The sequence below is a fragment of the Camelina sativa genome, chromosome 11 (genome assembly GCF_030686135.1).
Source record: "Camelina sativa cultivar CO46 ecotype springtype chromosome 11, ASM3068613v1".
Classification (NCBI taxonomy): domain Eukaryota; kingdom Viridiplantae; phylum Streptophyta; class Magnoliopsida; order Brassicales; family Brassicaceae; genus Camelina; species Camelina sativa.
The window spans coordinates 10,032,614-10,047,486 of record NC_141890.1 but is presented as its reverse complement, the minus strand read 5'-3'; the positions used below and the strand labels follow the sequence as shown (position 1 = coordinate 10,047,486).

Genomic DNA, 14,873 nt, shown 5'->3' with positions numbered 1-14,873 from the left:
TGTTATCGTATCGGTTACGTATGTAATCTTAGATACAAACCAAATTTCATAATATTTTCATTCGACATCACGTTTGTTTAGGTTCAATCTAATTATCTTATACATAAAAAAAAATGGTTAAATTATTTCATTTTTTACTGTTTTACGCAAAACCAAAACTTTATAATTGGGATTTTTGAAACTAAAAATCTAAAATGCCTAACAGAAAATAAAAGGATAATAAATAAATAAAAATTGCGTAGTAATATATACGCTGGTTGAATGGGCCGATCAAGCCTATAGAAAAACCTGAACTAATGCATTCCCTAGGTTTTAGGTTCGAGTAAGACGTGACGTGACGGGTGTGCTAAGAGAAAAACATTCAATCATGGAGGAGAAGCATAACCCTAATTCTCATAAGCGTCTTAGACGACGAGATACATGCCGTTCCTGGTCGGAGATTCCTTTAGATATCTTGTTTCTGTGTTGGAACGCCTCAACTCTCCTAATTTCGAACGAGCTAAATCCGTATGTTTGTCTTGGTACTCTGCTTCAAGACAATGCGTGCCCAACCCCAAGTATCACATCTCTTGGCTGATTCCCTTCCCCAAAGACAGAAACAACAATTCACGCACGTTGTTCAATCCCGAGGAAAAACAAAAACGTTACAACACGCAAGATCTTGGCGTCGGATTTGCAAATAGTGTTTGTATAGCAACTTGTGGAAGTTGGCTCCTAATGCAAGATCCTCTGATACAATGCTGCATTGTTAATCTATTTACCCGTGAGAGGAGAGATCTGCCGTCTCTGGAGTCCCAACTTGGCATGCTAAAGGTTGAACGAATCATAGATGAGAGGTTTCGCATTTCACACGATACTGTCAGAGTCAAGAGCAATGGTATGATTATAAAATCCCCTGCGTTTTGGATTGACGAGAAAACCAAAGATCATATAGTTTTTTGGGGACTTAGAGATTGGTGTGTGGTTTATGCCAAGAAAGGGGACACCTCGTGGAATCAAATCCCCAACACTTCATATTGTTCTGACATGGTTTACAAGGATCACAAGCTTTACTTCCTAAACAGTGATGGTGGTTTCAAAATCTTAGATTTTTCTGATGAGATTCCACAACGAATCTTAAAACGTGGTATGTTTCGTAGTAGATTAGAGATGGCTCGTCGTCCTTCACGAAATAATAAGTTAGGAGGCCGTCTGTGGCTGTGCCGTCGTGTGGAATCAACTGATTATTGGGTTTTTTCTGATCCAAAACTTGTAGTCACAATAAGAGGAGATGTCCTAAAGGTCATTATGAAACAGCATAATATGTCTAAAGAATGGTCCTTCAGCGTCACCAACATTTATAAATCATCAGGGAAGATCAAGAAATATAAACGAGTTGATTCTTTGGGCGACGAGGCAATGCTTTTGGATCTAGGCATCACTGTGCCCTCCTGTGAAATTGATGGACTCAATGGCAACTCCATCTATTTCAGTGGCTGTCGTGGACGACCGAAGACAAATGGTATCTTTATCTTCAGTCTCGAGACAAAGAAGTTGGAGCAACTGCACAAATATGATTGTTTATCTCTAAAGCTTGATGGTTCTTAGTTCTTAGTTCTTACCAAGTTTCACGCAGACATGATTAATCTCAACATATTAACCTCTTTAATATGTGTTTTTCTCTATAACTAATGCTGATGGCGCTCTGTTTTTTTTATAAGTTTTTATCTTCAATTCACAAATGTTAAACTACACAATAAACTAGCAAAATGATCTTTGGCTATAAGTTTCTCTTTATAAAGAACATTATTATTTTCTTGGTTTTAACATGTTTCTATTATTCGACTTAATTTTATCAAAATCACTACTTGCAAAAGCGCAAAACTAACGAGATTAGAGAGACGATAGACTTGACTATTGAAGAATCGCAATTTAATCATGTATTTGTGGAACTTGGTAAGAACCACCTTCGAGCACTAGAGAGTTTAACTGAGGAACAATCGAATTGTGTGGGAGTGGGAGTGGCTGTGGCACCATCTTCTCTGTCTTGTAACTGAAAATAAATACATCACGTGTGTTATTCTCATGACTACCAATGAAATCTATTGAAGAGCATTGTCTTCTCTCCCAAAAAGTATTGTCTTGTCTCCCAAATAATCAATTTGTTTCATATTTCTTAAAGAAATCCATGAATGAACCTTGTAGAACCTGGAAGGAACAGATTCTTGAATCCTGTTTTTGTGATTACTAGTTTTTCTGTAACTCACAATATTTTCAGATGCATCCACCTTGGAAGGTTTTGTTGTGAAACCCTCCCAAGAAAATTTCGAAGCTTTCAAAAGTATAACTATAAAAAACCTTAGATTACGTCAACATGAAACCAACCCATCATGATAAACTATGGAGAAAAAGTAGTTAACAAAATAATATTTAAAAAGCCATCGAGATCTTAATTTACATGATATATTTATAATCAAATACGATAATCTACCTGAATGAATCCCACACACACATCGTACTAAACAGCAAAAAGTAACAACAGGAATTAAGAACAATAAAAATGGACCCTCGAGACTATGTATTAAGAGGATCTCTTTCGATAAAAATGAAACACTTTTACAAGATTACTAGTATATTACAAATAAACAAAAATAAAGTCAATAAACTTTCTTAACAAAGAGATTACGAAAGCCAAATAAACCATTAGGATTAGGATTAGGATTACTAGCATTGACGTTGTTGTTATTATTGTTGTCACTCCCAATGATGTTACTATTACCACCACCACCACTCTCGTCGGTTCTGCAGCTTAACCGGCTCCGATAACCAATGCACATAGGCACGTTCAAGTTCAAGACTTTTGCTTTATTGCTCTCAATTACCGTTTTACCCCTACGTGTCTCGGTAATTTCCCTTTTACCCACTACCCGACCCATCGTCGGTTCGGGTACAGTTTTCCCAACCGGAGCTCCTCCTCCTCCTCCTCCACCTCCACGCCGGACTTGCCAAACCGGACTGCTCCGGCCAAGATGCACGCCGTTACGACCGGGACTACTCGGCCACTTCCTCGACTTGGATTCACCGGTGGAGTTGCTACGTGAACACGGCGCGCTGCTGACTTTCCGGGTCGTCGGAGCTCCGAACGACATTCTGGGTCGGGTCACGTTGTTCCCAGCGGATCTACTTCTTGAGAAGGGCCAAATGTTGATGTTGAGCTCCGCTCCAGAACCCGAACCCGAACCAGGACCCGACCCGGTTTTCTTCTTCTCCTTCTTACTCTCCTTCACTTTCTCTTTCTTCCCCGGCGGTTTGGTTTCGCTCTTCCTGAAAATATCTCTCCACCGCTTCGAAACCGTCGTCTCTCGGGTCAGCTCAGATCCTAAACCGGGTTCAAGTTCCGGTTTTTCCTCTGTATTAACCAAAGCAGCAGGAGAAGGAGAAGGAGACGGATCCGGGTCGCATTCCGAGATATTCGGGTCGGATGGAAGCTCAGATTTGACAGAGAGAAGATGAAGAGGCAAAAGAACGCCGTCGTGGAAAAGCTCGTCGGCGGAGAGGAGATCTGAGTCGTCAGGTTGAGGAAACGAAGAGTTGGTAAGACGCCAGAACTCGAACTCAGGTGGGTTAGAGTCGCAGCTGCTTCTACGACGTTGGCTACCGCAAGGAGAAAGAGTCTCTGGTGGTGGTATACTACGTATGCTCGTCGGACTATCCATTGTTCCAAGAAAGAGAGAGAGACTTTGGAAGGTTGAAGAAGAAGAAGAAGAAGAAGATAATAAATTAATGGAATGTTAAAGAGAGAGAGAGAGATGATGAGCAGGTGTGTGTGTAAGTGTGACACCCATATATATTTTTTTGCAGACTCGTACATTAACTACGCAATATTTTGTACCTTATTTTGTTTTTCTTTTTTATTTTTTTTGGATTGCTTGTTTTATTATGTTAAAATAGGAAAAATATCTCTAACTGATCATTTTAATTTTATTTATTAGACCGACGTGGATATTTAACTTTATTTCCTTTTTTAAACCTTTTTTATTACACAATAATGTGATTTTATCTCTATGTTCAAAACACATGATGATCATATGCATCAATTGTAAGTTTGTAACTATCTCTAGTTATGGTTTGTATTAAAAACATGATCTAATTTGTTGTGTAAATAATCTTTGCTGGTTAAATTTTCACCATCTATATTAACATTTTTAAAGTACATTAATGCGTTTTAGTTTTGTTTATTTAAAAAGTTATTTACAATATTAACCACTAAAAATTTCCAAAACTAACACTACTCCAGATTTTGTTTCCTAAATATTTTACATTTCATTTCAATTAAAAAAAATAACAACAATCAATATGGAAATAGAAACTATCATATATTTAACCATACATTATGTTGTGTTTTGAAGATATTCTATATCTGAATCATTCGTAAACAAAGAAAAAAATGTTGTAAAACGAGAGGATTCAAAGTGTAGAATCTATTCTTATTCTTATTCATGAATGACTTGAGGTTACATCTATATAGTGTAGGGTACAAAACCGACTAGGAAATAGAATAGGGTTGATGGGCCTATGGCCGATGGGCCGTAAACACTAAACACATAAGGATCACATATGGCCGGTTATGGAGTCCACTATCCAGTGCTTTACAACACCCCCCATTGGATAACATAACCGTGCCAATGCTAAGGGATCGATGCAATACGCTTGGGGGTGCTGTCTCATTAAAACCTTACCAGGAAAACCCAGTGGGAAAAAACCATGGTGAAGGAAAAAGAGTACAACACGCATTGCTCCCACTGTTCTAAGCATCACTTTAAGTCCTTAAGCCTCCGCATTCCAATCTAGTGCATGAGCTTCTTGAACTTTGTTGTCGGTAATGCCTTAGTGAAGAGATTGGTCGAGTTGTCGCATGATTGCACTTTTGTAGTTCGTGTGTGAAGAAGAACTTCGGTAGGATGTGCTTTGTCTGATCTCCCTTGATGTAACCTTCCTTGAGCTGTGCGATACAGGTCGTATTGTCTTCATCGAGTACGGTTGGCTCTTTGTCTTCGATCATACCGCAATTTGCCCTGATGTGTTGAGTCATCGACCGCAACCATACACTTTCTCGTCCGGCTTCATAAATTGCTAGGATTTCCGCATGGTTAGACGAAGTGGCCACAATACTTTGCTTCATAGAACACCACGAGATCGCCGTACCACCGTGTGTAAATACGTAACCTGTTTGAGACTTACCATTATGTGGATCGGATAGATAACCTGCATCAGCAAAACCAACTAAACCTTCTTTGTTATAGTTAGTATAATATAAACCAAAATCTATCGTCCCTTGTAGGTAACGCAATATATGTTTAACACCGTTCCAGTGCCTTTTAGTCGGACAAGAACTAAATCTTGCTAGGAGGTTCACGGCAAAACATATGTCCGGTCTAGTGTGGCTAGTCAAGAACATTAACTCTCCTATAGCACTGAGGTATGGCACTTCAGGTCCGAGAACTTCTTCATCGGCCTTCTTTGAACCAAATAGATCTTTATCCAAATCTAAGCTTCTAACAACCATTGGGCTAGTCAATGGGTGAGCTTGGTCCATTTTCAACCTCTTGAGTACCTATTCTGTGTATGCCTTTTGATGCACAAGGATTCCATTATTAATGTACTCAAGCTGTAATCCCAAACAGAATTTTGTCTTGCCTAGGTCTTTCATTTCAAATTCTTTCCTTAGATATTTGACTGTTTGGGCGATTTCCCCAGAGGTCCCAAGGATGTTTAAATCATCCACATAAACTGCTATAATTACAAACCCTTTGTTTGCAAACTTCTTTATAAATATACATGGACTGATTGGGTCATTCTTATAGCCTTCTTTAGCTAAATATTCACTTAACCTGTTATACCACATTCGACCACTCTGTTTCAGTCCATAAAGGGATTTGTTCAGCCTAATGCAACACTGTTCTCGAGAACCACTCTTATCTTTGAGCTCAAAACCCTCTGGTAATCTCATATATATTTCATTATCCAGTGGACCATATAATTATGCAGTTACAACATCCATTAACCGCAAATCTAGTTTTTCTCTTATAGCCAGACTTATTAAGTACCTAAAAGTTGTTGCATCCATCACAGGGGAGTATGTCTCCTCATAGTCTATTCCTGGTCTTTGAGAGAATCCTTGTGCTACAAGTCGTGCTTTGTATCTCACGATTTCATTCTTCTCATTTCTCTTCCTTACAAAGACCCACTTATGTCCAACTGGCTTTATTTGAGGTGTTGTCCTTAAGATCGGATCAAACACACTTCTCTTCTTTAAAGAGTTTAACTCCACGTCAATGGCCTCTTTCCACTTTAGCCAATCTTTACTTTGAGTGCACTCTAATATAGATGTGGGTTCATGATCCTCATTTATCTCAAGTGCTACCTTGTATGCAAATATTTCATCGATGTCGACATCTTTACGGTTCCATTGAATTCCAGACATGATATAATTTATTGAGATCTCATTATTATCAATACCTTCAGGTCCTTGAGGTTCAGCATCCCAAACCTCATTTGGTACCTTAGGATTTGCCGCGGCTATGTCTGTATTTTCTGTAATTCCCTTAACCTCGGTCTGTTTTGCACCTTTAGACTTTCGAGGGTTCTTATCTTTGGAACCTAATGGTCTACCTCATTTCAAATGTGGCTTAGACTCTGTAGCAACTTGATTATTGTGTTCCTTCTGAACATCAATACGTACTGGTGCATTACAATCTGGTATGTACGATTTTGTTACTCTCTTTGGGTCAGCAAGGGAATCTGGCAATTATATAGCTAGCTTTTGCAAATGTATAATTTTCTGGACCTCTGCATCACAGGCTAGACTCCGAGGATCTTGCCAATTCAAGGATGTTTGATTCCATGTTAATTCTTTAACCAGCTTGTTAGTCTCTAAACCCAACATAGGGAATTCAGATTCTGTAAATTGACAGTCCGCGTATCTAGCCTTAAATAAATCTCTTGTGGTTGGCTCAAGATACTTTATAATGGTGGGAAACTCATATCCAACATATATTCCCATCCTCCTTTGAGGTCCCATCTTAGTTCTCTGTGGTGGAGCAATAGGTACATAAACGGCACAACCAAATGTTTTGAGATGGGATATGTCTGGCTCATGACCCGTTAATAATTGGGATGGTGAATATTTGTGTTCACTAGATGGCCTGATGCGTATAAGTTCTGCTGCATGTAAAACTGCGTGTCGCCAAGCCGACACAGGAAGCTTCGATCTCATTAGCAATGGTCGAGCAATCAATTGTATTCGTTTAATGAAGGATTCAGCTAATCCGTTTTGTGTATGGACATCTGCCACAGCATGTTCCACACTCATCCCCATGGACATACATTAATCATTAAACGCTTGGGATGTAAATTCACCAGCATTGTCTAGACATATAGTCTTAAGTGGAAAATCTGGAAAATGTGCTCTTAGTCTTATAATTTGAGCTAACATCCTAGCAAATGCTAGGTTTCTTGTGGATAACAAGCAAATGTGTGACCATATGGTTGATGCATCGATCATAACCATAAAATATCTAAACGTCCCACAAGGTGGGTGTATTGGTCCACATATATCATCTTGTATCCTTTCCAGAAAATTTAAAGTCTCTTTATGGACTTTGGCTGTTGATGGTCGTATGATAAGTTTCCCTTGTGCACATGCTACACACGTGAGATTTTTAGGGATAACTTTTCTCTCTTTAAGGTTGTGCCCATTTGAACTTTTAATCAGTTTACGCATCATGTTCGTACCTGAATGGCCAAGCCGGTCATGCCATAGAGTGAACTGTTCATTGAAAATTTTGTGCTTTGCCAAGTTAGTTTCTATCATGTTAATCTTAGCATGGTATAGACCAGTGGCTAGTGCAGGTATAGTCTCTAGGACTTTCTTATGTCCATTTACAATTTCGGTAATGTATAGAAATTCTTTGCTACCTTCACCCTTTGTTTCAATATGATAACCATTCAACCGAATGTCGCTCAATAAGCTTCTCTTAGAGCTGGGTGAGTACAAGGCATCACTCAATTCAATATGTATGCCATTAGGTAATAATATATGAGCTTGGCCGTAGCCTTCTATTAAGTTTGCTATACCCGCAATTGTACTAACATTGACACTTTTCATTATGAGGTTTATGAAATATCTTTTGTCCTTCAATATTGTGTGGCTGGATCCACTGTCCACCACTAGGACACTCATATCCTCGGTCATTTCTATAATGACAATAATTTTGTTTTAAATTTTAATAAAACAAGCAAATAAATATTGAAATAAAATCATTGAATTTAAACCAAAATAATTATCCAATACATTACCATAAAATCATAAATTTAAACCAAAATAAAGCCGAAATTTAGTCATCATCTTTAAGGCAATCAGAAGTCTCATATGCTAGTGAATCATCATTCTCTTGGTCGAAGTCATCTTCACCATCGAGATGCACATAGTTGGCTTCTGGGTTCTTCTTCAAGACTTCTTGATATGCATCAATAAGATGCCTAGGTGTTCTGCAATTCTTGGCCCAATGGTTGGACATACAACATCGGTGACAAACAGATTTAGCCTTGTTTTCTGGTTTAAAGGACCCATGGCCCCTACCACCACATCCGCGGCCTCCACGGCCATTACCGTCAAAGCGGCTAGCCTGGAATTGCCCATGACCACCACGTCCTCTGCCACCACGGCCACGGCCATAATGTCTTTCTCTGTGGACATAGTTGGTCTCTTTGGGTTCCTTAGGCTCATTCGGATTTTGCTTTACCACATCCACCTTGTGTGCTTCTGGTAATGGGGCTGTACCAGGAGGTCTCATAGCATTGTTCATCAACAACAATTCATTGTTCTGCTCAGCTAGCAGTAGACACGAGATTAGGTCCTCATAGGTTTCAAAACCCTTTTCTCGGTATTGTTGTTGAAGCAATACGTTGTTAGGGCTAAAAGTAGACAAAGTCTTCTCTAGTAGCTCTTTCTTGTTGACCTTAGTACCACACAACCTAAGGAGTGAGACAATCCTAAAAGCTCTGAGTTATACTCATCCACGGATTTGTAATCCTGGATCCTTAGGTTTTTCCAATCAAATTGAGCTTTTGGTAGGAGCACCGTCTTTTGGTGTCCGTATCTGCGTTTAAGCTATGTCCAAAGGTCAAGAGGATCTTCTATGATGAGGTACTGGTTCTTAAGACTCTCAGCAAGGTGATGGCGCATATGCATAATGGCCTTGTACTTTTGTTTGTTAGATGGTTCAAAACCTTCCTCAATGCACTCAAATAAGTCCTTGGACTTTAGCATGATCTTAGTGTCCAATGCCCATTGCAGGTAGTTGTCTCCACAAGCATTCAAAGCAGCATAGTCTAGGTTGTTAAGCCTTGCCATCTGCATAAAACAGAAATAGACAACCGATCATTAGCATGCGGTGTTTGAGACCGAACCATGCAATCAATTAATAGGTCATGCGGTATTTAAGACCGAACAATGCCTTAGACCATGCGGTATTTAAGACCGAACCATGCCTTGCCTTTCACTTAAAATTTTGTGGTTTAATTCATGCATGCAAGACAAGAAATCTAGATAGATAATAACATGCAACAATTTCCTTTTTCTTAACTAGTTTTGAGTTTTAGAAATTTTCTTTTTTTTTTTCTTAACTTAGATAACAACAAAATATTCCTTAAATTTTAGGATAATAATTATAATTAATTTAGAAGTTATCTAATTTATTTCTCTATGCAAACATAGAATAATTCCGATTTTAATGTTTTAGTTTTAGGGTTTGAATTTCTCAAACACCTAAATCGATTTTAATTCTTAGAATCATTAGATTAAATTTTCTTTTAAGTTAGCAAAATTTCCTACTCCTAATAGGAACTAGGTTCGAAATTTAGCAACCCTAAAACAAGTCTACCAAATTCGATTTTAGGGTTCATGCATCAATAAACAATTTATGCAATAACCGATTTTATACTTATGATGCATGCAATAAACAAACAAGCAACAAACAATCCATGACAAGCAAATCCGATTTCAGGGTTATAGAAATCATAGCTTCTAACCTTTGTTAGTTTGTGCAGTTGCAGGATTTTAGGGTTCAATAGTTTTAGATTCAAGTTCGATTATATGGTCCCATAAGTTTCGATATTACCTTAACACCTAAAGGGGTCTGACCGGTTTTGATCTGGGAGCTAAAGACCTCAGATATCTCTCACGAACCTCGAACTTGGATGGACCACGAACCTTGAACAGAACCGCAAACAGCTTTCCCACAAACAGATCTTGAACCGCTCCTTGCACCGCTCACGGACTGCACTCACCCCGGAACCGCGAACCAACCTCGAACTAGTTTCGGATGGAACTTGATCACGAGCACAGGTTTGCTCGTGAATAGGAGTTAGTTTCGAACAAAGAGGAGAAAGATGGCGGTTTAGGGTTTTGGTGGAAGAAGAAGGATGAACGGCGGCGGCTAGGGTTTTAGGGTTTTACTCAGCTGGATCTTTAGAAACGATCGTGCTGATAACGTGTTGTAAAACGAGAGGATTCAAAGTGTAGAATCTCTTCTTATTCTTATTCATGAATGACTTGAGGTTACATATATATAGTGTAGGGTACAAAACCGACTAGGAAATAGAATAGGGCCGATGGGCCGTAAACACTAAACACATAAGGATCACATGTGGCCGGTTATGGAGTCCACTATCCAGTGCTTTACAACAAAAAAACAATTTGATTCCCATTTTGTTTTCCAAAATCTGTGACCTTTGATTCTTAACGTAAGAAAAACTTTGATTGACAATTATTTAAATATTATAATTAACATATATAAAATTTTTAATTATTACGAATATGTAAAAATAAAAAATTTTAAAATACTATATAATGTGGTTATATAGTAGATGAGTTATAAAGAGAACATGTTGAAATTAAGAAAATATTATTAAACTTGTGTTAACACGGGTTAAATCCTCATTTAATTATTTATCAACATTGCTAATATTAGAATATTTGACATAAAATCAAGTTGATTTAACTAAGATTGTATAAAATAATTAAATCATCAGGAAAAATGTGACTTAATCACAGCGTATAATTACTGTATGTATTTAGATCCCTTATTTTTTGTTATAATAATTAAAAATCAAAATAGAATCTCAAACACTAAACAAAACAAACTAAATATAACAAACAAATGGTCATGAAGTGTATTACGGGTTAAAAAATAATATAAATATTTAGCCGCACAACAACTAGAAAATTTAGTTATTCCTCTAATTACAAAACATTCAATATTTAACGAATAGATACAACATAAAATATAAATTATATGCCCGCGGTGTACCGCGGGTTAAAATCTAGTTAGTAGTAATAAATCTTCAGCACACTAGACTAGAGTAGAAAGCTTTATGTCTCTCCTCTCCATCTATATAGTATATACCACCCAACTCATTAACTCTCCTCACCAAACTTGATTTTTAAGCAAATATATAATACCCCTATATGAATCACACTTTCCATTTTTCAAGGGACAACCTATAACCCAAATTATAGGTATTAAGATGTAAAATGCCAACTTCTTTAATCATAATCCAACTCCATGATAAGCCTCTTCTAGCAAAATTATCTAAATATAGGTTTTATTTGTTAAATAAATTACATATATGTGGGAGGCAGAGCCGTGCAGACGTTATAGAAAAATAAACCTTCGCCTGTAGCATCCAATTTTGGGAAAAAATTAAGGGCATATATTTATAATATTTATTACTCCTATTAAGTTTATTCCTAATAAAAACTATATACTTTTACAAATTATATACGAAGATGGGCTTATACTTTATATGTTACAACGTTGAAAACTCAAATATATAGAGAATTTAGAATCAAAATATGGGTTCATTTATAATTTGGTTTTAAACATGAGCTTATACCATGTTAATTAATTAATTAAAAAGAATCAGACAAACTAGTTAAACAGTAAGAATTATAATAGATTTTTGCCTGTTTTTTTTCGTCGTTAATCTTGATCTTTTGATTATAATATAAAATAATACAGTCATTATTAACTTTTATGTCAATGTTTTTTTCATCAAATTATTTTTGTCAAAGTGTTAAATTAAAACTAATTAATGGTCTAATTTCTATTTCTATGTACTTTGTTTTGGTTAGATGTTTTTCACCCCAATATTTTTTAGAATCACAAGTAATCATCGTAATTGGTAATCTTATTATTAATAGAAAGTTTGGTTAAGAACTATTTGTTTTAATTTGTTTGTTTATTTCTTTATTTATTTTTATTATAATGATAATGGTGTTTATTTTGTAGACATTTTTGTTTTGGTTACATCCAATTATTTTATTTTTCATCGTTTGTGGTATTTATTAACCTTCGCACGGCTCTGGTGGGAGGGAGGCATAAGAATGAGACGAAGAGAATATAAATTCCACTCGACTTTATTCGTGGAGCCCCTCGAAACTTGATAATTTTTTCGATTTCTTGGTGAATGTTTCCCGAGAAAATAGCAAAAAGTAACAAAGAATAAAAATCTTTAATAAAAATCGAAGTTGGTTGACCCTTTTCCATGTTTAAAATCTTCTCCGGTTATCATACCTCTCAACCCAAAAGTCATTTCATCTTACATTTTCGTCTTAGTTATTATTTTCTTACAAACACATAATTTTGTTTACTTTTTATAAGAATATGATGATGTCATTGTGATGTTGGTGATATCAAAGTTTTAAAAAACTTCAAAGTTTATATAATTATTTGTCCATCATGTGATTTTTCAATCATTACTTTAATTTGACGAACGAACCACATTCCTCGACCGCATTTCATGGAAAATAAGATAGCACATACTTGAGGGTTTTACACTTTTACTTAAGGGTTATGTAACTTATGTTTAATGGTAGTTGTAGAAACAACCACCAAGTCACCGACGTACACGCAGGCTAATCCAATACTTGTGTACAAACCCTTTGTCTTGGTATCAAGTTTTCTACTCGTTTAGTTTCCAAATAAAAAACGACAAAATCAGTGTTTTGACTTTCGATTGATCATTTACAATATGAATATAGTTAAATCGTTTCGTAAAGTGGTTTTATTAGGAGGCCAGACCTAGAAATTAGAAAATCAATAAACATGAGAAAGTCGACAATTAATTATTTACAGTACACTTTGTCTTTTAAAAAAAAATATTTTTACATTTTTTAATTTTATATGGATATTTCTAAAAAAATCTTATTATTAATGTTGATATTTTCTCTATACATACATTCACGAATAGTTTTATTCCTTTGTTCTGTTATGTTCTTTTGTCTTTGCTAAATTATTTGTGGTTTTTTGCTTTCCCATTTGTCAACCTTGCCAAGTTATGCTATGTTTACGACACCAATAAATAAATAAATATATAGTCCTAAAGTACATATTAAAAAAACAAATGAGTGATAAAAAAAGGAGCCAGAAGGGGTAAACGGGCCAAAACGAGGCCCATTAATAGAAGAAGGGGAGGTGATTCAATGGAACCCCACACGTATTAAACGCTTTTTGAACGTATTGTTTAGCCTTTTCTGCTCGAGCATTACGGTTGCACTTTGCAACCCGTGCCTGTCCATATAACCTGTTTTAGAATATTATTATCTTCATTTTTGTATAATAATACACTAAGATGTTGAAGAAGAAGAAGAAAATCTGAAACCTACTTTATTTGAGTTGAAAGTAACATCTAGAATCGTCAATAATTTTCAATTTTAATAATCTGATAAAAAGGAATAATAGAAATGGTGAAGAAAAAATAAGAACAGAAATAGCATATAGATTTGTTGGTTGGTTTGTGTTTGGAAAACAGACATAGATAATGTAAGGCCATGTGACGACGGATAGGCATTATCTCTCACACTCATTTAATGTCATAGGGTCCTCCTGATTACGAAATGTCGTAAACGCCCCCAACCCCTCTCCTCTCGTCTGCACGCTACTCCGACGTTACATAGATTTGGTATTTGAGGTTTTCACATCTCCCCCCATCCGTACAGTACAGTGCCTCCATGTTACGATAGACTTGTGATCATATTTAATCAGCTATTTAGTTGGCTTTTCATTAATGACACAAGATTTTTAATTAACATCATTACAAAGTTTCTAATAGGAGCTGAACTTATGAATTGTTCATAGATAACAAAGTTTTGGTATGTTCAAATCCCTTAGCCAATGTATTTTTCAACGTTCTATGATATTATTTCTGAATTGGATGATTGATAAATGTTAAAACGAACTAAAATTTTGACGACGACGGTCCATGATTATAAACAGCATGTCTATGGATTTTTGTCAACGAATTATATCTATATATTTTTTTCTTCAAACTAATCACAAATCTAAGGATATGGTTGAATGTTATTTTGGTACTATGTTATTGGCCATTTTATATATAATATACGTACTCATCTCCACAAATACATTTCTTTATTATTCGTTTATATTTGTATCTCAATTCAGATTCAGATGTCTATGCATTTTATATATACGTTCACTTTCAAATTAATTAGCAAACACAAAATCTTCACTTTGCTTTTATTAAGTTAAATATTATGATCTATTCATCATAAGGCTTTTTTTGTTCTGTTTTTAACTTCACTGCTCATTATAGAGAATATACGTAACATAACTCATAACATTCATCATAACGTAGGTTAGATTAGTGTTGAATTGCTAAAAATGTGAGGTAGGGTTGGGAGGAGTGTCCAAACTTCAAGTAGTGCTACAAAAAAGTCGATCATTGACAAAGAAATATCATAAATTTTTTATTTATCTACGTGAACATCACGTGGATCATTCTCTTCAATTAGGCGACTATTCCATAATACC

General features: G+C 36.0%; 2 protein-coding genes and 1 pseudogene across 2 annotated transcripts; 1 reads left to right on the top strand and 2 right to left on the bottom strand.

Moving 5' to 3' along the window:
* Window positions 1-367: 367 nt before the first annotated feature.
* On the top strand, window positions 368-1,621 carry LOC104727844 (putative F-box protein At4g22165 pseudogene; annotated as a pseudogene).
* Window positions 1,622-2,524: 903 nt separating this feature from the next.
* Window positions 2,525-3,840, bottom strand: LOC104727843 (uncharacterized). Its single transcript, XM_019231655.2, has one exon. The coding sequence runs from the start codon at window positions 3,693-3,695 to the stop codon at window positions 2,637-2,639; it is 1,059 nt and encodes a 352-aa protein (XP_019087200.1). The 5' UTR covers window positions 3,696-3,840; the 3' UTR covers window positions 2,525-2,636.
* Window positions 3,841-8,375: 4,535 nt separating this feature from the next.
* LOC147933811 (uncharacterized) lies at window positions 8,376-9,394 on the bottom strand. Its single transcript, XM_087472336.1, has 2 exons — window positions 9,192-9,394; window positions 8,376-8,694 (listed from the first exon to the last, which is right to left on the bottom strand). Exons 1-2 carry the CDS (start codon window positions 9,392-9,394, stop codon window positions 8,376-8,378), a joined length of 522 nt encoding a protein of 173 aa, XP_087328462.1.
* Between the last annotated feature and the right edge of the window lie 5,479 nt (window positions 9,395-14,873).

What these genes read in the sequence shown, in the direction of transcription:
- LOC104727843 (XM_019231655.2), bottom strand. Translation starts at nt 3,695, where the DNA reads ATGGATAGTCCGACGAGCATACGTAGTATACCACCACCAGAGACTCTT.
- LOC147933811 (XM_087472336.1), bottom strand. Translation starts at nt 9,394, where the DNA reads ATGGCAAGGCTTAACAACCTAGACTATGCTGCTTTGAATGCTTGTGGA. An exon ending in GCTGAGAGTCTTAAGAACCA is followed by an intron (nt 8,695 to 9,191) that starts GTACCTCATCAT and finishes CCGTGGTGGCAG; the next exon opens with AGGACGTGGTGGTCATGGGC.